The sequence below is a fragment of the Monodon monoceros genome, unplaced genomic scaffold (genome assembly GCF_005190385.1).
Source record: "Monodon monoceros isolate NGI ecotype Baffin Bay Population unplaced genomic scaffold, NGI_Narwhal_1 Super_Scaffold_19, whole genome shotgun sequence".
Lineage (NCBI taxonomy): Eukaryota > Metazoa > Chordata > Mammalia > Artiodactyla > Monodontidae > Monodon > Monodon monoceros.
In genome coordinates this window covers 72591255-72613617 of record NW_021703775.1, presented here as the reverse complement: position 1 = coordinate 72613617, position 22363 = coordinate 72591255, and the positions used below count along the sequence as shown (strand labels likewise).

The 22363-nt window shown below is 44.1% G+C and overlaps 1 protein-coding gene and 1 long non-coding RNA gene across 3 annotated transcripts in view; one reads left to right on the top strand and one right to left on the bottom strand.

Moving 5' to 3' along the window:
- Positions 1–22363, bottom strand: part of APOB (apolipoprotein B) — a 39585-nt gene that overhangs the window by 3571 nt on the left and 13651 nt on the right. For both annotated transcript variants that reach the window (XM_029232060.1, XM_029232061.1), the window contains exons 16-26: positions 21076–21267; positions 19345–19512; positions 18676–18887; positions 15953–16135; positions 15125–15246; positions 11962–12172; positions 11220–11395; positions 10910–11097; positions 10296–10441; positions 8137–8510; positions 59–7615 (exon numbers count right to left, since the gene is read on the bottom strand). In XM_029232060.1, the coding sequence (XP_029087893.1) occupies positions 59–7615; positions 8137–8510; positions 10296–10441; positions 10910–11097; positions 11220–11395; positions 11962–12172; positions 15125–15246; positions 15953–16135; positions 18676–18887; positions 19345–19512; positions 21076–21267 (9529 nt within the window). The remainder of the gene's footprint in view (positions 1–58; positions 7616–8136; positions 8511–10295; positions 10442–10909; positions 11098–11219; positions 11396–11961; positions 12173–15124; positions 15247–15952; positions 16136–18675; positions 18888–19344; positions 19513–21075; positions 21268–22363) is intronic.
- Positions 3549–21087, top strand: LOC114900703. Its single transcript, XR_003794925.1, has 3 exons — positions 3549–3588; positions 7453–7575; positions 20912–21087. It is a non-coding gene; the product is annotated as an uncharacterized LOC114900703 (long non-coding RNA).

The window sequence follows — 22363 nt, the reverse complement described above, 5'->3', positions numbered from 1 at the left end:
TTATTCACAACTCGCACTGAAGAAATAAAGCGCGTGGGGAGGCAGGAAATTTCCTTACCGTTTAGGTCATATTCCAGGAACTGAATGGTGGAGCTGCATGTGGAATCCAGGAATGTTTCAACGTGATCTTCTTTATTTTTCAAACCAGCACTCCAAGTGGCATTATACAAGGGAGAGGCCACCTCGAAACGTGCAGTCAGTGTTCCAAAGGAAGGAATGAAAATTCCAGCAGGTACAGAGAACTTCATGGACGGAATCTCAACAGTCTGCTCAGGCATGGTGACTGGTGGCAACTCGAAGTCTGCAGTGTTGCTGGCCACCACATTTAGATCCAAAACAGCACTGCCAACTGAAATACTTTTTGGAAGGGTGAAGTGGGACACAGTTAACTGAGATGCAGGCACAGTTATCTCAAAAAAGGGAACTGAGGAGACTTCTGGTTTAGAATATTGTGCTAACACATCAACTTTGGGGAATTTCACTTTGGGTAGTGTTGGTATGTTGAGGGCAAATGGCAAAGTACTTAGCTTCTTGTAGATTTTTATTTCACTGAAGTCAAGTATGTAGGATGGAACCTGAAGATCTGTAAAGGGGACGTGGAATGTAGGTGTGACATGAACGGAATTTAGGTTATTTAGTTTCAGTCCAGGAATAATGAATTTATCAGCCAATTCTTGCACGGGGATAGAAACAGGATAGCCATTGGGGTTTTTGGTATATACAAGGGCAGTTGAAGCACGGAGATACTGTTTCCTATCGTTGGTGGTGGTTACATCCAGCTTTAGGAGGTCCCATATGCTCTTGTCATAAACTGGTAGGACAACATCTTTGAGGAACCATAGGTACCCTTCTAAGGAGCCTGCCATGTCAAGGCGTGCCTCTTCTTGGCCATTGGAAAGCTGTATGTTGTTCTGGAGAGACCCAGAATGAACCTGGACCTGACTTTTCCAGCTCATTTTCTGGTTCTCAGTGTTAGCATTCAGGGACACTTCCTGGCCAAGGTAATTGATATTAAGGAGGGAATTGGGCTGACGTGCACGGACCTGAACAAGGGCTGATATTTCCCACAGGGAAAGTTCCAGGGTGGCTTTGCTTGTATGCTCTCCAGATGTTAAAAAGAGGCCCCCTAGCTGTAAATGGTTTTTCGTATTTTGTTCCCAGATGGCATATATGCGTTGGAGAGTGGTTTCTCCAGCAAAATTTTCTTTTACTTCAAGGTTCCAGATACCATCTACTTTGGAAGCTCCTAGCAGCTTCACAGAAGATCGAGTACCCTTGGAATTCAAGTAAGTGCTGGCCTCACTGGCAAGAGTTCCTGAATATTCCCTTGAAAGGATAAAAGCCTTGACACCTCCTTTGGTAGATGACTCAATGGAAAAGTAAGAGGTGAGACATTCTAAGCTGAGCTTGTGGTCAAACGCCCCTGTAGCAGTAGTGTACACATGGGGCCAACTGAAATCATAATTCAATTCAATGGATGAAGAGACAGTAGGTTTTGACTTGGTATTTCCATTAAGTTCTTGCTTGAAATTCATTCTCAAAAGTGGAATTTGGACTCTTGCAGTTGTTGTCATGGATGCATCCATGTTTTTCTTGGTGAAGCTAATAGTATTGTCATGATTGCCCTCCACGAGTTTGTTACTCAGAGACAAAGCTGTGGCTAACTTCAACCCTCTTTTCCTTGTCAAACTTGAGGTGCCCTCTAATTTGTACTGCAGTGCATCAATGACAGAAGAAGAGGAAGTAAGAAAATGAGCCACAATATCTGATTGGTTATAAAGACCAACATTGGTATTCAGTGTGATGACACTTGATTTAAAGGAAAAATCATAGGTAATATTGCCCATGGCTGGAATTAAAATTTTGTTTGTGGTACTCAATACCTTGAACTCTGGAAGAGAAAGCTCAAGAAGATTCCTAGGGACATGAAGGGTTGGCAGCTCTAGGAATGGCAGGACTAATGTGTATGAGGGCACGTAGGCGCCAGAACCCGGGATGGTGATGCTGGGGGTACTGATCTCTTTGGGGATCACATACCCGAATGTCAACATCTTCACTGTGAATGGAGACACTTCAATGTTGGTAACTGGAATAGTGTATCCAGGAATTTTATAGATCCTGGGTTGCTGGTTGAGGGATTTTTCAACCTTGTACTTATCAAATGTAATTTTTGCTTCATTGTAGGATTTGATAAAAAAATCTAATGCCTTGTTTCTGACTGTCTCGAAATGCCTGTTGAAGGAATTGATGTTACGATTGATAAATGCATAAAATACAGCCAGAGGAACTGGGATGGAATGCTTGTCTTTGTTTTTCTTATACTGAGCCTTTACACTTAAATCGAACGATTGCTTTGTTGTTTTCAAGAATTCCTTCAAGCCTGTCTTTTCCCATAAGGAGATATCTTTCACCTGGGGTGTTGTGAGGTTTGTATAAGGTAGAGTCATTTCAGGGATTGTTAAAGGAATGTTTAAAAAATCCAGGTTGGCTTCTCCATTTATCCCTATGTGGGCTTCGATGCTTTTCTCATTGTTTCCAGCAGAGAAATTTTGATTGTACTTATACTGATTGAACCTGGCACTTGCTTGCCAACTTGCTTGCTGGGCACTAGGACTCAGAAACAGTGCATAATTATTCAAAAAGTCTATCTTCCCTGTCAATTTTAATGGAAAACTAACTCTCAAGTTCCCTTCATTGTTTGTGGATGCGGTAAGTGCATGTGGCTGTGCTGAAAAGGAAAGAGAATTTTTCAAAGTTCCAATAACCTTTCCATTTAAATGTGCATCATGGTTGCCAGTTATCTCTGCCTTCCCTTCTCTAAGCAGTGCCATACCTTTAGCAGTTAGAACACTGCGGCCCAAGTACTGGCATTCAGCTTGTGACTGGATTTCAAATTTAGAAAAGTTGAGGAAGCGAGATTCATAAACTATATTTTGGTTTACTCTTAGGTGTTTGCTGTTGATCTTATTAGATAATCCAAAGGACGTGATGGGTCCTTCCACAGTAAAGTTACTTTGGGATTCATGTGTTCCCTCATCTGAGAATTTGTGGCGGGCCAATTTCCAGGACCCTGTTCCAGAAGAAGTCCATGCTAGGTGTCCAGCTTCCAACAGGGTCTTGATTTCACCGCGCAGGTCAGCCTGGCTGGAGAAGTCCAGTCTGGGGATGTTCAATTTGTGGAAGTACTTTGTGTTGCTGTCCAGGGCAAGCTGATGATTTATCTTGACGAGCACACCGTTACTAAGCTCCAGTGTATTTTTTTCTGTGTGTAAACCTGCCACTGTGTTTGATTTCCCCTCAATAGCATTTCCAACAAATAGCACTTCACTCTCATGCTCCATTTTCAGGTACTTGCTGGAGAACCTCATAGATTCCTTCAGAACCAGTGGATTAATCTTAGGGTCTGAAAGTTGTGCGTTTGCTTGAAAATCAAAATTGAGAACTTCTAATTTGGATTCTCCTTTGGCAGTGACAGAAGCCTCAATCTCTGCCTGGTTTGCTGAAGCAGTTACATTCTGAATGTCGGCATTTGCATCTAATATGAGAAGGGGAGATTGGATTTTCAAAATGCCATACAGCTTGCCAAAAGTAGGTACTTCAGTTGTGTGTGAGATGTGGGGAAGCTGGAATTCTGGTATGTGAAGGTCAGAAACTTGAAAATCTGTAACATTGAGATGTGGGATGACAAATTCTGGAATTGTGATTTCTGGTAAATGGAAGTCTGGCACAGGGATTCTAGCAAGAACCGTGTCCACCCCGCTCAGATCCCTCAGGTACACTTCCGGGACTGGCCACTGCAGCTCACTGTTCAGCATTTGGTCAATGGTTCTGATGATCTTTGTTTTTATTTCTACCAAGTCAACTGTAAAGGAAGGGATGTGGAAGGTATTGAGGACAGTAAATTCTGGCGTGGAAAACCTGGATGGGATTTTTATATCTTTCAACTTTTTGAAGTTGATCTGAACGGATGGAATCTTCAGATCTGTCAGGGGGACAATGAAGTCAGGAGTCTGATATGTAGCCTCCTGAAGGGCACGGAGACTGACTTCAAAGGCAGGTATGGTCCCAAAGGTGGTCTGGATTTTGGGAACAGTGAACCCTTGTTCTACTAATGTTTTCAGGTTTTTGGCCCAGTCTTGGAGAGAATACTGTTCTGCAAAGTCAGTAAGGTTCTTAGCAGCAAGATTCCACCAATCAGAAATGTAGGTGACAAGTGTGCTGTAAACCTGGCCAACTAGGAACAGGTATCGCTGGACTTCCTGCTGCATATCCATTTGATACACTCGGTCTCGTATATCTTCCAGGGTGTCTTGGAATCTGGCTTTCATGTGAACTACAGAAACCCGTAACCAATCAAAGAACAAGGTTACTTTGGTGGCCTTTAGGTTTTCCAGATGGACTGAGACTGTGGCCTTGACGTCCTCTGTGAACAGTTGTAGTGCTTTAGCTTTCTGTGGGAGTCCCAGAGCCCGAATTTCACCATTGATTCTCTGAGTCACCTCACGAATTTTGTTATTGGTTTCACCTACAAACTGGTGGTAATCAAATGACCTTAACTTCTTTACCAGCATGTCAAGGAATCTGTTTATTTCCTCAATGAATTGTTTAAAAGACAATGCTTCAAGCTGCTTGAGAGCATGGTCGGTAAACCCAATCAATTCCTCAACAAGATCTGCCATCTTGACTTGTTGTAGGACACTGCTTAGCTTCTGAACAGTCTCCTGCAGCTTGTATTGGTGGGCCAACTGCACTGACTTATCCATTAAAACCTGGATGTGGTGGTCTATTTTATATGTCTCAATGAACTCATGGACCATGACTCTGAAAGCATTGATTTCCTCAATTACTTCAAAATCTTCAAAAAGATGTGTAACACAGTATTTGACATGCTCAATAATTTCCTTTATTCTTTGAAATGAGACTGTAGTTCTCAACTGATCTAGAAGCACTCTGACATCAACAGCTTCAACCTGTTGTCTGACCTTTTCTGCAAGGTGCTGGATGTCTACATTCTGAATCTGCGCATGGAGCTGCTGCAATTTTTCTTGTATCTGGATTCTGATTTGATACTTAGTATCCATATTTTGAATCCAAGATGCAGTACTACCAATTTTGTTAAAATCAATATTTTCAATAAAAAAATACAGATCACGGATTTCTTTTAGTACAGTTACACGGATATGATACAGTTCATCAAGGGTTTTCAATTTTTCAATGATTCGATCAATAATCTTAGCAATAGCTGCCTTAAAATCATGTAAATCATAATTATCTTTAATATACTGATCAAATTGTATCACATATGTTTGTAGCTGAGATAGTTTTCCATTAAGGTTGATTTTGGCATTGTCTAATGCGATCTGCAGATCATTTTCTGTAATTCTGTAATTTTCTGTGAAAGCAGTTAGTTTCTCCTTGGCACTCAAAACTCGTTTCTCCCAGTTGAATGCATTCAGATAATCATTAACTTGCTGTGGGAGTTTGTCCAAGGCTGCTATGTATTTCCTCATGCGTTCATCAATATTGATGTGTTTCAATTCTTTCTGTATAGCTTCCAGTGCACCTATAACTACCTCTCGAGTCTTCTCAAAATATTCTGGCAGGATTTTAAAGAATGGGAGGTTGATGGTGTGAACATCTTGGTTCTTATCATATTTTACAGAAGCAACAAGAGTGAATTCTTGGGGCTGGTCAACAGCATCCCTCAGCTCTAAAGCGTCAATTACACTGATGGGCTCACTGCGTAAAAGTGGCACTGTAATAGGGGAGTCCAGCACAGTGAGGTCAGCCAGGGCTCGTCCACTGAGCTCAACACCAACTTTGTCTTTAGTGTTGTAAGCACTGAAGTCCTGGCTGTATTCATTTTGGTTCAACTGGGTCTTGAGTTTCCAGGTGCCTGTCTGCTCGGCCAGAGTGAGCAGGGCACTGATTTTATGATCAAGAGCAGTCCTGATGCTCCTCCTGGACACGAGATGGTGACTTGTGGATCCTCTGTAATCATGAGAAAAAGTAAAGGCCAAAGGTTCTGCTTTCAACAGGAATTTGCTATACAGCTGCCCAGTGTGTTGTCCCCAGAGAACCAGTTTCCCATTGCCATTTGTATGCGTGTCGACGGTCATTGTAAATGGGGCCACTGCAGAGTGGAAAACATTGTTGAAATGCAGGGAGTCCGAATTGTAGTTTGTACTGATGTCAACGGTTGAAGCGAGCCCAGCGATGTTAGTGTTGAGCCGATGGCTAAACTCTGCCCCCTGCACCTTAGCTACGGTGTCTGCTTTATAACTTGCTGATAAGTCAGCATAAGAAACAGTGTAGATGTGCTTTAGTTCATTATTTTGGTAGGCTCCTTTTATGGTCCCACCCACATTCAGCTTCAGAGGTTCAAGCCGTAATTTTCCGTTGTTGGTCATATCCAGAGCACTGAATTTCAAGTCGTTGTTTAAAGTAGTTACCAGGGAATAGGGCTGTAACTGTAGATTAAAATTTTGCTTATAAAACTTGTCAGAGCTATAAATGTTGTCAAGTTTGGAAGAGAAGTCCAGTGATAACCCTGCAACGTTCAGATTGTTTGTGTAGTCAAGTTTCATTTCAGCGTATGAGCCCATCATGTCATTTGAAAGCTTGAGTCCTTCCTGGTTGATTCTGAAGTTGAAAATGTTTTTGCTGTCGACCCCCAGAATCATGGCCTGATAAGCACTTCCCAGTGACACCTCTGTGAGGGTAGCTCTTCCATCTAGACTGAATTTTGCATGGTGTTCCCGGAAGCGGCCATTTGTTGTTAATTTCAGGGATGCCCCAGAGAGGCCAAGCGCGGCATTGAGTTCATTCTCCAGCATTAGGGGACTATACTTCAGGTTGGTCGTTGCACTGGTAGACATTGCATCGTGGGCAATCCTTAGTGTTGCCTTGTGAGCACCACTATTAATTCTGTCAGTGCCCAAGATGTCAGCATTTAACTCAAGACCACGGGAGTTTAGTGATCCAGAAAGCAGGGTGAAGAACTTCAGTGACTTGTAATCAGCCTGATACTCAGAACGTAGCAATGCACTTTGCTTAGAGAAGGTCAGATCCATCTTGTTCGAAGTGGCAAAGTCCTCATACTTCCCATTGGTGTCAGATTTCAGAGTCAGCTCGTAGTTCTCGTACTTCAGGGAAGCGGTATTTTTCATAAGGCCACCTTGCAGATCCAAGGTGGAGGTAATAGAGACTGTTCCATCTTCATATCTTCCTGTTATCTGGTTGGTGCCCTGGAGGTAGGAGGAGTTAAACCTCATGTCGGATTCTCCACTTAGCTGGCCAGTGGTAGGATCCCTCTGATAAGACAGGCCATATACACCTTTAGCATAGAACGAAGAGGCTCTGAACTGCCCATCAATCGTGACCTCTTTGACATACAAATGCTGTTTCTTTTTTGAGTCTAAATGGACTGAAGCAGATATCTGTGGTCCCCAGGCACTCGATGCATCGAATGTCAGAAAACCTTTTGAGGCTGGATTGTTTCCAGTTTTCTCTACGTGACTGAATTTGACATGTGAATCCAGGAATTTGTGGTGTAGAGACCCATCACCTGAAAACGTGAGTGTATTCCTGTGGTCATACGTTGTTTTTGCAGATCCTAGCATAAAAATCAAAACACATTGGTTAAATGAAGTCATGCACTTCCACAACAATTTCTGTGTTGAAAGTCTTTCAATAAGGAAGTCCCATCGGTCTGGGTCAGTTGCGCAACAGTCTCCTCCATTTATAACATGAGCACAAAATCTGATAGCAAAAGGCATTCCTCCTGGAGGCCTTCCCTGACCACCACAGACCTTGCTGGGTTCCCTTGTCCTCCACTGTACCTTACACACACTATACCCTGTCACAGCACCTCTCACACTGAATTCTAATTGCCAGTTTATCTGTTTTCTCTGTTACTGCCTAGTAGAATACTTGATACATAGGTGTTTAATAAATATTTCCGAAGGAAGGAAGGGAGGGAGGAAGGAAGGTAGGAAGGAAGGAAAAAGAATAGGGTTCCAAGTAGCAAGAACAATGTCTGCAAGAAAGCCCAAGTTTTTCCCTTCCCAGAGGAGGCTAGCCCATTGGAACCTGCAGCAAATTCGCTCTGTGAACCTCCCCTTGGGCAGGGCTCACCTTGCACATGGTAGGAGAGCAGGTCGACCACGGCGTCTGCCTTCACATGGCACTGAGCCTGGAGGCTCAAGGGGTCTGTGCTGGTGTTGCCGCCAGTATAGGAGGCGGACCAGTTGTACAAGTTACTGTAGGTATTTGTGGAGAGGTCTAGAACACCCAAGAGAGGCACCCGCAGTTGATACAACTTGGGGATTGTAAAAGTGGGGACTTGGAACTCTTGAGATGGCAGGTGGAATCCCACAGGCTGGAAGTTGAGGGCCGGTGTCCGAATAGTCTCTAACATCTTTAGATCTTTGGAGGATTTGCCACCAAAAGGCAAAGGGATCTCAATGTTCACACTGTTCTTGTTCAGGGTGTATTTGATCCGACCGTCACTGAAATGAAGAGCAAAGACAATGTCCCCACAGTCAAGACAGCAAGCCCTCGAAGTTCTCTGCCACCTGAGCTTCTAAGCAATAGTGCATGTGTCTCATTTCCAATCCTGCACTGCACTGTTCCTCCTGCTGCTCCCGGGGCCTGGTGTCCCTTGGCTTTAACCTCTACCTACAAACACTCACATCCGTTCAAATCCCTCCCAAGAGCTGTGTCCTTATTTCTACCATCCCATCTAAGTCACAGTCAATTTCTCTTGTTCTTATAGTGACACAGTCGCTTCCACCTATCTGAAAGATCTTTTCATAATCTGCTTATATAACTAGCACTTATTTGTTCAGTTGTCAGTGTCTACACAGTGTCTTCCTGTGGGGGGAAGGATTACACCTTATCCAGTTTTGATTTTCTCACTGCACCTAATCTAATCTAGTACTGCACACGGGATACTTGATACGTATCTGCTCAACTGAATTGAGGCATCTTGACATGTGGAAAGAGCACAGGCATGGGCATCAGTAATCTTGAGTTATAATGTTAGTATCAGCAATCAGTGGGAGCTATGCTAGTGAATTCGCCTTTCTGAGTCTCAGTGATGTTATCTGTGTGGTGGGGGTGATAGTACCGTTTCTGCTGATCTCACAGAACTGGTCTTGGATAGGAAATGAGAAAAAATACCTAAAAGCACTTTGCAATCTTTTCAGTACTATGCACATACAATGGACTATTTTGACAACTCACAAGAGGAAAGTAGGATGGTAGAGTGTAAGTGTAGTAAACAAATAACTATTCATTGCATTACTCCGTCAAGGACTGGATGCTGCCTATCCAGATCCCAACATTCATGATAAGATCCCATGCTTGATAAGGCCCCATCCATTTCTAAGGTCCTGTGGTCCTGCCTTTTCAGCACAGCACAGACAAGACTGTTGGTTGGAAACACTAGGAGTGAAGGAAGAGGTTCCTGGGTCCTCCGAAGCTGCCACTTTTTTTCTCTTATCTTCATATTTTGTCCATATGACTGTTTTGGTGGATTTTAGCCCTTTCACACACTTATCTGGTCTATTAAACTTTGCTGCCCAGACACAGACTGTGGAAAGGCCCATGTGACACAGGCCACTTGTTTTCTAAACCCTGAAGATAACACAGAGAACAGTCAATCCAGAACAGACTGTAGTCTTTTCAGCTCATGCTCTGAGTTTAAAATTTTCATGACAGAAATCAAAGCATCACATGTAATTCTGTAAGGACAGAAGGGGACCGAGCATTTTCCAATCTGACTTCCCCATAAGGATGATGCTATTTTGCTAAAGTGACATATGCTCTCAGAATATGCCTTCATTCCATGCCCAATGGCTGTTCTGACCCTGTGAGCTCAACAGCAAGCCTGTAGCCAACAAGTCTGCCAGCCACTCTTGAATTCTTCACGATTATGAGTATATCCTGATCCTGAGCATAAGGCGAGTTCACTTATAGCAGAGGAAAAGTGAATGGCTTTCAAATTCAGTTTTAAAACTAAGTGAATAAAACATCTTAGGGTGAAAGTACCAGAATCTCCTAATTGCTTTCTTAGGTTTTTTTTTTTTTGGACTGGGTTGGCATTCACATTCTGACCTCATATTTAATAATGCAAAAATGCCACAATGTTTATGTGACAGTTACTAATCTCCTTAAAATGCTTACCTTGTTTCCCTTAAAAATGTAAATTTAAAAGAAGTCTAAATCATGCTAAGTAAAATCTTCCATTTACTTTTCATGGTTCAAGAAATTTTTCCGGTTCCTCTTTTTACCTTTTTAAGAAGAGGTTTTCTGGGATGTGGAAGTCTGGCAATTCCATTTTCTGGAGGTACAACTCTTGTAGGCCACTGAGATGATCTTGTAAATTCTGGGCATAAGGAAGATTCCTCGATGCCTCCTGAAGCCATGTACTTGTTGCCTACAAAATAATAGAAGTTTTAAAAGCAATGGGCATGGATGGGCATCAAACACAATTAACATCAGGTGATATTCCATATTTGGCAGCTCGATCATTAAGCAGGACGGTATACTCAAAGTTAAAAAATAAATCATAAAAATTATGAATTTTGGTTGTCAGTAATTAATCTCTTCCTGTATTTTATAAAAGGAATAAGTAGCACAGTCAAACCCCTAGTCAGTGTCCTGAAGCTCCCTGTGATATCTTGGGTAACTCTTCTGCTTAGCAGAATCATTTGGTATTTGAAAACATAGCCTTGTGTAACTGGGTAACTATGCATACGTGAGTGCTTCTTTTTCTCCCCAGGAATTCCCTGGGGGTAGGAAGCATGCCTTATCCATCTTTGGATACTCTTTCACCTAACTCAGAGCTGACTATGTAATTAGCACTTATAAACGTGTATTTATTGACTGGCTGATGTGTACTTACAACTACTAATTTGGAACCCATGTGCCGGAAAGTCATGTTTGTTTGAGGAACTCTGTGATCCAGGAGACTACTGGCATACATATGCAAACTTTTAGGATAATCAGAGAGATCCACAGGGAAACTGGAAGCTGCTTTTTTGGTATCCACGTTGGTGCCTGTGTTCCATTCAAATTCAATCTTCTCTTCGTCTGAAAACACACACGTGAAATAGTTGTCAGTAGTGCCAGGTCGGCTCCCACCTGTGGCTGTCGACACTGCCATCGAGTACACCGCGCTCTTGGAAGTGCTCACGTGGGGAAGGCGTGCTTACCGTAACGCCACGCCACCTTCTTGGAAACTGCTGAGCCGTAAGCTGTGGCAGACGAGTCCATCTGCAGGAGCAGTTTTGAGGGAGACCACTGGGTGAGGATCTCACTTCTGGCTTCTGCTTGCAAATGGGGTATGGAGAGGACACCTTTGATTTTGCCTTCTTCCTTCCTGTCATAACTATTGAAAAAGAAAAAGTTGACATCAGTGACTCCATTCATTCCAAAGAGATAGGCAGGGTTCAATGCAAGTTCCACTTGTGGCGATGAAAACGAGATACATGAATCGCTCAGAGAAATGACCAGAGATTGAACTCCTTAACTTCTAAAGCTAACTCACTACAGATTCAGGACACTCCAGGGAGGTATGGGAGAGAGAAGGTTTTCGAAAACTGTTTGAATCCTGCTCTACCATTTACTAGCTCTACTGCCTTGGCCGAGTTATTTAACCCCTCCGAGCTACCATTTCCTTATCTATAAAACAGGGAAACTCATACCTATCTGCGGTTTATTATGAGAGCTGAGATAATTTCTTTAAAGTACCCAGTATAGTGCCTGATGAATAGTAAGTACCCAATGAACGGTAGGCAGATCCAACTGGACACGTGCAGAGGGTCACAGTGTTGAGGGCTCTGTCTGCCCCTTAAAGTGCAGACCCCTTGGTCAGCTTTCAAGCTGAAAAGGAAGAAAGGAAAGAGCCACGAAGGCCCACAGCTCAAGTCAGACCCCGCCTTGAGCCCTCCTTACCTCATATGGCCGGTGAGGGTGACCTCAGTGATTTTCTTATTCTGAATGTCAAGGGTGAGCTTGTAAGACTTTTCTTCCTCAGCAGATTCATCATGAACTCTGAGGACTGTCCCAAGGTCAACATCAAAATCTGGAATCTGGATTTCACTGGACAAAGTCTTACTCTGCCGGTTATATGTGAACATCATAGTAGCCTCGGTCTGCTTCACACCTGGAGGAGTGTACAAGACAATCAGGATGTCTATGCAGAAGACGTGTTTAGGAAGGAAAGAGAGAGAAAAAGGCAGAGAAACCTCAAGTACTTAATGTGCTCAAATGAGGACACAGTTCAGGATTTTACCTTAAATTTTTAACTCAGTGGTACTTGCACATTTGTTCAATCTAAGTATTTATTGATTGCTTATCACGTGCTAGGCACTGCTCTTGGCACTGGAAGCCCCTGCCCTCATGGAACTGACATTCTAATGGGAGGGGTACAGACAATAAGCAAGTACATTATTTATGTCAGGTGGCAATACATGTTTGTTAAGAAGAAAAGTAAAACTGGATAAGGTGATAAAGGAGAGAAAGGGATAGAACAGGTGCTATTTCACGTGTGGTGGTCAGAGAAGTTCTGACAAGAGGATATGTGGGCAGAGACCTGAATGAAGAGAGAGGCTGAGCCATGCTGCATTCTGCAGGGAGAGCCTTCCAGGCAGAGGGAATCAGAAAGGCAAACGTTCGGATATGAGAAAAACTCAGCGTGTTCAGGGACCAGTAAGGGCTCGGGGTCCTTCTGTGTCAGGCACACGTGACATCTCTGTATGATCGTCTGCCTACGACACCCTTCCTGGTTCGCTGCCACCCTGCCCTGCCTTTCCCTCTCCCCGGCTCCTCCTTTCTTTGTCACAAGATTTCCAGGTTTCCTTCAATTCACAGGTCAATACCCATTTAATATCTCTTGTAAAATCATTACTTGACACTTTTCTTCAGTATGTGCCCCCTGTGTGGGCCCCCCCCCTTTCCTGCGGGTTTTGTTTTCCTTGTGCGCCCCCCCCTTTCCTGCGGGTTTTGTTTTCCTTGTTGAATTTTGTGACATATTATTCCTACATAAAAAATCTTCCAAAGTGAACATTTAAAACCTGCGCCTCCATCTCAGGATGTGGCAGCCCTGTTCTTCAGCTGCTCAGGCCAAAAACTTCGAGTCGTCCTGATTGCCTTTTTTCTCTCAGCCTGAACATCTACTGTATCAGCAGATTGTTGTCTGCCCAGTCTTCAAAACATGGCCGAGTCCAACCGCCTTTGCCATCACCACTCCAACCCAAAACACCACCATCTCTGGCCTGGATTACTCTGACGGCCTACATGCTAGTTTCTCTGCTCTTGTCCCCCTCAAGTCTTTCTTCAACATAAACATAAATCAAACAGTAGCTTCTTCAAAAATGAACAAATAGGACATAATCAAACTTATAACCACAGCAAAGGAAACCATAAACAAAACGGAAAGACAACCTACAGACTGGGAGAAAATATTTGCAAACGATGCGGCCAACAACGGCTTAATTTCCAAACATACAAACAGTTTATACGGCTCAATATCAAAAAAAGCAACCCAATCAAAAAATGGGCAGAAGAACTAAACAGACATACAGATGGCAAACAAGCATGTGAAAAGATGCTCAGCACCGCTAATTATTAGAGAAACACGAATCAAAACTACAATGAGGTATCACCTCACACCAGTCAGAATGGCCGTGATCAAAAAGTCTGAAAGTAACAAATGCTGGAGAGGGTGTGGAGAAAAGGGAACCCTCCTGCACTGTTGGTGGGAATGTAAATTGGTGCAGCCACTATGGAGAACAGTATGGAGGTTTCCTAAAAAACTAAAAAGAGACTTACCATACGATGTAGCAATCCCACTCCTGGGCATATATCCACATTAGATAAAAACTCTAATTTGAAAAGATACGTGAACCCTAATGTTCACAGCAACGCTATCTGTAATAGTCAAGACATGGAAGAAACGTTACATGTCCATCAACAGATGAATGGATAAAGAAGATCTGGTATATACATACAACGAAATACCACTCAGCCACAAAAAAGAATGAAACACCGCTATCTGTAGCAACATGGACGGACCTAGAGATCATTGTACTAAGTGAAGTAAGTCAGAGAAAGACAAATATCATATGCTATCACTGACATGTGGAATCTAAAAAAAATACAAACGAACTTTTGACAGAACAGACTCACAGACATAGAAAACAAACTTATGGTTACTAAAGGGGAAAGGGGGTGGGTGGGTAAATTAGAAGTTTGAGATGAACAGATACACAGTACTATATATAAAAGAGATAAACAAGGATCTACTGTATAGCACAGGAAACTATAGTCAGTATCTTGTAATAATCTATAACGGAAAAGAATCTGAAAAAGAATATATGTACAACTGAATCACTTTGCTGTACACCTGAAAGTAACACAACATTTTAAATCAAGCATACTTCAATTAAAAAAAAAAAGTAGCTTCTTACTTCACTCATCGTAAAAGCTAACATCCTTACACAGCCTAGAAGACTATCCTTCCCTCACAACCACCTACCTCTCTGACTTCATCTACCATTTTCCTCCCTGATCTCCCTGCTTCAGCCACACTGGCTTCCTTCCTTTTCCTCAAACACAGTAGCCATGCACCTGCCTCAGGGCCTCTGCACCAGCTCGCCCCTCAGCCTGTAACGCTCTTTCCACATGGCTTATCCCCTTCCCTCCTTCATGCTCTTTCCACATGGCTTATCCCCTTCCCTCCTTCACGTCTCTTTTTTATGCTCCCTTTACCAGTGAGGGTTTCCCTTATCATTCCAAATGGCACTGGCTTCCCCCATCCTTCCTCCTTGCTGCCACTCCTGACATTCCCTAGACCCCTCTGTGCTCTATTCTTCTCCCCAGCACTAATCTGACTTTCTGAATATTTACTTGTTTGGTTGTTTACTATAAACTCCACAAGGATGGGGACTTTCTCTCCATTGTTTACTCTTCTAGCCTCAGCTCTCAGAACAGGCCTGACACTTATCTGGCACTCAGTAAATATTTGTTAAATACATTAAATTAAATATATTCTGCTTGTGAGTCCTGGACCTGAGACCAAGGGCAGAGATAGAGGGGCCCTTTTCTGGGCACTTGCCTTTTGCCTGAGTTACGAACTTCAGCATGTCCACCAAAGCTTCACCATCTCTCTGGAGTTCGTAGAATGCCCTGGCAGAATACTGCTCTACTTCTCCTGTTGGCTTCAGTTCCAGTTCAAATCTAAAGATGTTACAATGTGTGTGATGCGGAATGTTAGAGCTTTCATGATGATGACAACGTCCCCAAAACAAGTCAGCCTCAACTGCAACAAAAATCTGGTCCTTATTTAACATTGTCTCTTGTCCTTAACTAATGACGATCTTTACGATCCCTTTCAGTCCCTCCGAAAGCCCAAGGCAAGGGCAGATCCCAGGGTGCCTGGGGTTTTTGGACAAGCAGGAGTTGGTTGGTTGTGTCAGCAAAGCTGAGAACAAGGATAAGACTTGTCCTGTAACTCTTATTTTGTTTTATTTTATATTTTGGCTGCACTGTGCAGCATGTGGGATCTTAGTTCCCCGACCAGGGATCGAACCTGTGACCCCTGCAGTGGAAGCGTGGAGGCTTAACCACTGGACCACCAGGGAAGTCCCTTGTTGTTTATTTTTTGAGCGAAGACCTCCCTTAGGGGTCATGACGCCTCACCTTCCAGCACCGCCCCACTCCTACCCACCTATGAAGACGCCCACCCTAGACTCAAAGGTTAGGTAGGTACCCTTCAGGTGTGTTGGGCAAAGGACAACTGTTCTAAATAACCAAAGGACAGTGCAAATTCCTGAGGCTGGTGACGTGACATCTACAACACACAGCGTTTTTTCTTGGCCCTGCTCGGTTGCCATAAGGTAGGAGGTAAGCACGTGCTGGGTGGGGACACTGAGACGTCTCTGACCTGCTATCCCCAGTCAGCGGGTAGTAGGAAGAAGAGTCTGTGGAGCTGGCGTTGGAATAAGCGACCGTGGTGCAGTAGTTCAGGCCAATAAAGAAAGGCTTGCAAGTTGACCAGGACTGCCTGTTCTCAATGAGAGGTGGGATCACTTCTGTTTTGGTGGTAGACACCAGATGCAATGTGTTACTGGTGAAGGAAGAAAAAACCTGAGTTATCTTCAAGTCACGGACCGAAATGAACATCACTGATTCTCCCAGCACAAACGCCCCCTTATCCTGCCCTGTCTCCCCTCTGTCCACACCCACCTCAGATTCTTTGATTTGCTCAGAAACAAAGAATAGTAAGAAGAACATCAACAAGGCTAACAATCACGGTGACTCTTATGTTTCCCGAAACAACTTGCACTAAGACACTGCACTAAGTTCATCACATTTGTTATCTGTAATTTCCACAACAGTGGGCATTAAGAGTCTCCTTTTACAGAGGAAAGAGGCTCAGAGGGGTCAGTAACAATCACTGGGATCTGACCTCAGGGCTGCCCCTTCCTCCCTGAAGTGTGGATAAGAGGTGTCCTGCTTCTCTTTCATCTGAAATCTCTCTCTACTAGCTTCTTTCCACCAGCATTAAACGCGCTCAAGTCTCTTCTCCCACTGTGTGTGTACACACACACACACACACACACACACACACACACCTTTCCTTCCCTTCTAGCCCCCTCTTGTCTCCCTCACAGTCAAGAAATTTGTCTGCCTTTGCAGTCTCCACTTTCTTTCAACACCCGTCTCACTGAACAGGGATCTGACTTTCACCCCCATGGTGCTTCTGGAATTGCCTTCATCAGCAGCTCCAATCAGCTCCAAAGGACATTTTGAGGCTTTGTCTTCCTTGATCTCTTGGAAGTATTCAGTGGAGTTGCTCACTTATGGCCAGATTAAGACTTTTGAGTCTGAACCCCCTGAAAAGATTACGGTATCCTCCTCCCAAGTATGTACTTAAAAAATTAGTAAGTGCCAGAAAGTTCAACAATGTCCTGATTTCATCCAAGGATGAAAGGATCTTTGATATATCGTGTTCTTTTCTCAGTATTGTTTCCTCATCTTAGGGGGTGCCCTAAGACCAACGTTTGCTGGTGGGCTGGGACCCTACGTGCCAGTGTTGGCCTGTCTACGGGGTGATCCACCCCGTGGCCACTCCTGGGCTTCTGGGCCCCTTTAGGGCTTTGGTCACCCCTTCTCACTCGTTGCTGCTTATTCCTCTCCCCTTCTCGTGTGTCTGTTCTGCCTGTTTCTGACCCAGTCCCTCATGCCTCACTCTATACTAATCACTGTTGGACTTCAACCGCCGCTATGTGCCAGTGATGCCCAGATCTGTATTCAGAGCTCAGACCTTTTCACTGAGCTCAGACCCACTGGTCCGCTGACACCTGGGTGTTCTCGTCGGCTGGCTCACAGGACTTCCAGTGCAGCGTATTGAAAATAGAATTCGTCATTGTCCCCCACACCAGCCGCTCTTCCTCTTTAGTCCTTATTTCAGTGAAGGGCACCCCTGACTCCTCTTGCCTCTTTCTCCGCGCCCCCCCCCCCCACGCCCACCATGTTCAGTCAGTCAATCACCAAGTACTTGTGTTTCTACCTCCTAAGGATTTCTGGGGTTGGCTCACTCGTCTGTCAACCTGGCCCTTGTTGGGTGTGGCCACTATCGTCTCCCTCCTGTATGTGATTGGAACAGGCTCCTGACTGGTCTCCCTGTTGCCAGTCACGCCTCCTTTCCACCCATTTCCCGCTCTGGAGTCAGAGTTTTCTAAAGCACCGACCTTAGTTTACTTATGCTCCCACTTGAAACCCTTTTGCCTTCAGAAGAGCCCAATCTCCCTAAGACGGCTCACAAGGCTGACCCTTGCCAGCCTCTCACTTCCTCTCTCCCCGTGTTCCCCGTGTACTTGACCTCATGGAATTTCTTGTAGTTCCCAAACCGTATCATTTTTCCTTCAGGCCATTTCATGTGCTTTTCTCTTTGCCTGGGAACACTCATTCCTTTCTCTTCTGTCTGCATAACTCCGACACAGCTTCCAGGGATCAGCTCGAGTGTGGCTTTCTTCAGAAGGTTTTCCCTAACTGCCACAGGCTCCGTGATACGTAATTTCATGGTCCTCTCCTGCTTCCTCTAACCGAGCCCTCACTTGATAGTCACTGCTTGCCTCACTGTATTTGAATGGACAAATTAATGTGTCCAAAATATGGAAACTAAGGTAAATCAATGTTTGAAGATTTCATTGAAAATGGAGCTCTCGATAGGAGGCAGCATCCCATAATCAGGAGAGTAGGGCTTCCATGCTTTATGCACTGAACTAGCCACTGCAAATCAGTATGTCCTTTGGTGGTTTTCCTGGGAAAAATACCCATTTCCCAAAGATGACTTCTCTATAGCTAGTGCTTCTTCATTCTCAAAACAAACAACAAGAAAACACAACCTAACAGCAACTAATTAGTCAGTAGGTCTTAAGTCTCATCTTAGTAAAATGTGAAAAGTCGAGGAAACTGTAATTACATACTGAGTCTAGGCCAGGTTAAAAATAGGTAATCCAGTACCTTCTCTCTCTCCAGCCACCACCGCCCCCAGATCCACTGGGGCCTGAATTATCTCAATCAGCTGTCTAGCCTGGCCAAACCCTGTAGTCATAATTCCTTCTTTCAAACTGGCTCATCAGATCTAACTGAAAGAATTACCTGCCACTGAACAGCCTGACTGGCCTCTTAGGAGAAGGAACGATGAACTCCAGCTGCCCAGCTTTCAGGGCTACTCTCGCCTCCAGGCCTGTCTCATGGAAGAAGTTGGTGTTCATCTGGACCCCACTCCTAGCAAAGTCCGGAATGATGATGCCCATACTTGTCACAAACTCCACAGACACAGACGGCTTTGTCACCAGTTCTGCCTGTATCTGTAAGTCACAAAACAACCTATTCAGCTTTGTTAAATAACCTCAGTCCCCTGCAGTCAGATCAACCATCCTTCCCACCCCTGGGCAAATATCTCTGGATGGCTCACACCAGAGGAAACGTTACTGAGATTCATTTGTAGGAGGAAAAGCCAAGTTCTCAGTCGTCCAGGGCCAGACTGATACCCAGGAATAGCAAAGTGCCCAAGTTAACTTGAAGCATAACAAGACACAAGGACGGCAGAAACAGCTGAGTTCTCATGCTACTGCTGTGCCCCAGCAGAACTAGCAAGGTGGTGCATCCTAGTGGAAGCCTAATGTCTGTCGTAAAAGTTAATGAGGTGATTCCAATGGTGATGCACTTCGTCTTGAACCGGAAACACATTTTTTAACTTGCACAAGACACCCACCCTGGAGGAAAAGAACAACCTACGGAAGGAAAAAGTGGACGGAGTCTTACACTGGCTACTTCCAATTTCACTCCAGCCTTGATTCCAGGAGTGATGACTCCAGAGGAGGACACCTGCAGTTGTAATCCAAGTCCGGTGGGGAGTTCAAAGGCATTGTCCATGAAGATGTAGTGAAGAAACAGGTCACCCTTTGAACCTTTCCTTACGAGCTCTTTAATCTGTAGATCCGACAGGGGAGACGAAAAGTACGCCTCATCAAAGTGGGCTTTGTGAAATGCGACCTCCCCCCACCATTAGACAATGGTTATTCTTCTTTATCCAGAAAGGAAGGGACCAGCATATTTTAATTAGCTGAATAGTTTAATAAGTAAAGATGAATGATTATTGATTTCAACAAATTGGGATACAAAAAATTGCCCTGTGTAAATATCATGTTGTTTTCAACTGGTGATTTAGAAGGCATTTCAGAATATTTCTGAAATGAGAAATTTCAGATCTCTGAGATTTATGAGATCTCAGGGTTCTCTGAGATTTATGAACTTTAAATATCACTGCATAGCACGGCGTAATTCTGATTTCTGGAGTCTAAACGTAAACGAGGGTTTAACTTGCAGCACAATATATGATGGTAAAACCGATTTTTAAAAACTGATGAGCTGGGACTTCCCTGGTGGTCCAGTGGCTAAGACTCCGTGCTCCCAATGCAGGGGGCCTGGGTTCGATCCCTGGTCAGGGAACTAGATCCACATGCTGCAACAAAGAGTGTGCATGCTGCAACTAAAAGATCCTGCACGCCACAGTGAAGATCCCGCAGGCCGCAACTAAGACCCAGCACAGCCAAATAAATAAATAAATATTTTAAAAAATAATAATAAAAAAAACAAAACTGATGAGCTATTTAGATAATGTACATATAAGTATGTATTGTTCTTTGTTCTTTATAACACACCTGCAAAATAACTTGAGATCTCTTTTATTAAAGCCACATTATTATTCATTATATCCTAGGGAGTATACTTGGATATTTTCTCCCTTTTTAATAAATTAATAATTATAAAACACTATAGGGACTTCCCTGGTGGTCCAGTGGTAGAGAATCTACCTGATAATGCAGGGGACGTGGGTTCAATCCCTGGTCAGGGAACTAAGATCCCATATGCTGCGGGGCAACTAAGCCCACGCACCACAACTACTGAGCTCACGCACCTCAACTAGAGAGCCTGCGTGCCGCAAACTACAGAGCCCATGCGCTCTGGGACCCACACGCCACAACTACAGAGCCCACGTGCTCTGGAGCCTACACGCCACAACTAGAGAGAAGCCTGCGCGCGGCAACGAAGAGCCCGCGTACCACAACTAAGACCTGACACAGCCAAAAAAAAAAAAAAAAAATCTTAAAAAAAAAACAACCCTATAGTTCATATTTAGATAGTGGATTACAGTTTTCCACATATGTTGTTTCATAATCACTGCATCATTTCAATATTAAAAGGAACCTGTAGCATAGGTAGAGGGAGACACACTTAACATTGTTTTCCAGATGAGCAAATGAACGCTGTTAAAAGATACATCTAACATGATGAATAGCTTAATTTCTAAATGTTATCAATTCCTTAGGATCCAAGAATCTTCTTCACTGAAATTCAAGACAAACCTGCCTCTCTGAAGGAAGTACAAGCACTTTCTCTGGTTTGTGTGGCTGGGGTCTTAAGGGAGCCTGGGAGACCTAAAAGGAGCCCAGGCTAATCCCGTCACCCTATGCCGGGGCCTGGCCCACTTACCATCTGAGGGACCCCCTGCAGGGTACGGACACCGCTCAGCAGCAGCCTCCCCAGGAGCTGGAGGTCCTGGAGCTTGACAAAGCCAAGCTCTTCGCCCAAGATGTGGAGGTAGGCTCTGGCTTCTGGGAAGTCTTTGGATTTCAAATCTTTGATCAGCTTCTCAGCGTTGAGCATAATTCCGTTGACCATGTCCTGGGATTTTAACAACAAAATGTCTAGTGAGGTGTGAGTGTTGTCAAACAAACACCCATAGATTTAGATGTGGGACCTACCTGCTGCAGCCGGGATGGGCCTAAACACAAATGCTCAAGGCGGGGGCACAGGGCAGACACTGAAATCAGGCTCCCACCTTTTATCAGAAGGTAGATACTAGCTCCTCCAGACTGAGACGAAGATGCTCGGGGACAACGGCGCTTCCACTCTGTTCTTAACTTGAAGGATGTAGCCATAGTAAGGGACGCTCTCCAGGACGCCAGGATCCCAACGGCTCCCCAAGATTAGAAGACCCTCTGTCTGCCAACCCCTCCCCTGCTTACTCCCTCTCTCCTTTGACGAGGCAAAAACTCTAGGGGTTTCTTGGGAACGCATAGCTGCTACATACATTGGCCAAAAGCTTGAAAAACACCTGGTCTAGGTAAGTTCTCATCTAGGTAAGTTCTTAGAGATAAGAATTCCGTAGACTGATGCTTAGGCATTGAGGAAGAAAAGAGTGATTGATTGAAAGGCTCCAAACAGATCAAAGACCCTCAGCCTCAAGTGGAGGTAAGTAAATTAGAAGACAGAGGTGGGACCATTTGCGAGCATGGAGGAGTAAATTATGGCCCTGCTTCTCAAACTGAAAATGTGCACACCAGTTCCTTGGGGGTCTCGTTATAATGCAGGTTCTGATTCAGCGGAGCCCAGTAGGGCCTGAGAACCTGCATTTCTAACAAGCTCTGATGTGATGCCAATGATGACCACACTTTGGGTAGCAAAAAGCTAAAGCATAAGAAGCTCCAGATCATACAATCTATTTTCTCCTCCTTAAGTGGAGGCTTATGCTAGCTTCAAAGAGGATTGTGCTCCCATAAGCTAGTGTACTGGTGTCGGTGAGAGCCAAAGACAGTAGTTATTAAAAATGAAAATATGAAGATAAAGAGTATAATACTATTTTCTTCTAGAGTAATCAACTTAAGAGTCAGGCACTTTGCTTCACTTTTTACATGCTTCAGTTCATCTAGTCTTTAAATATCCTCATGAAGGGTACGGATTATTATCAGCAATCTGGGGATGTGGAAACAGACATAAC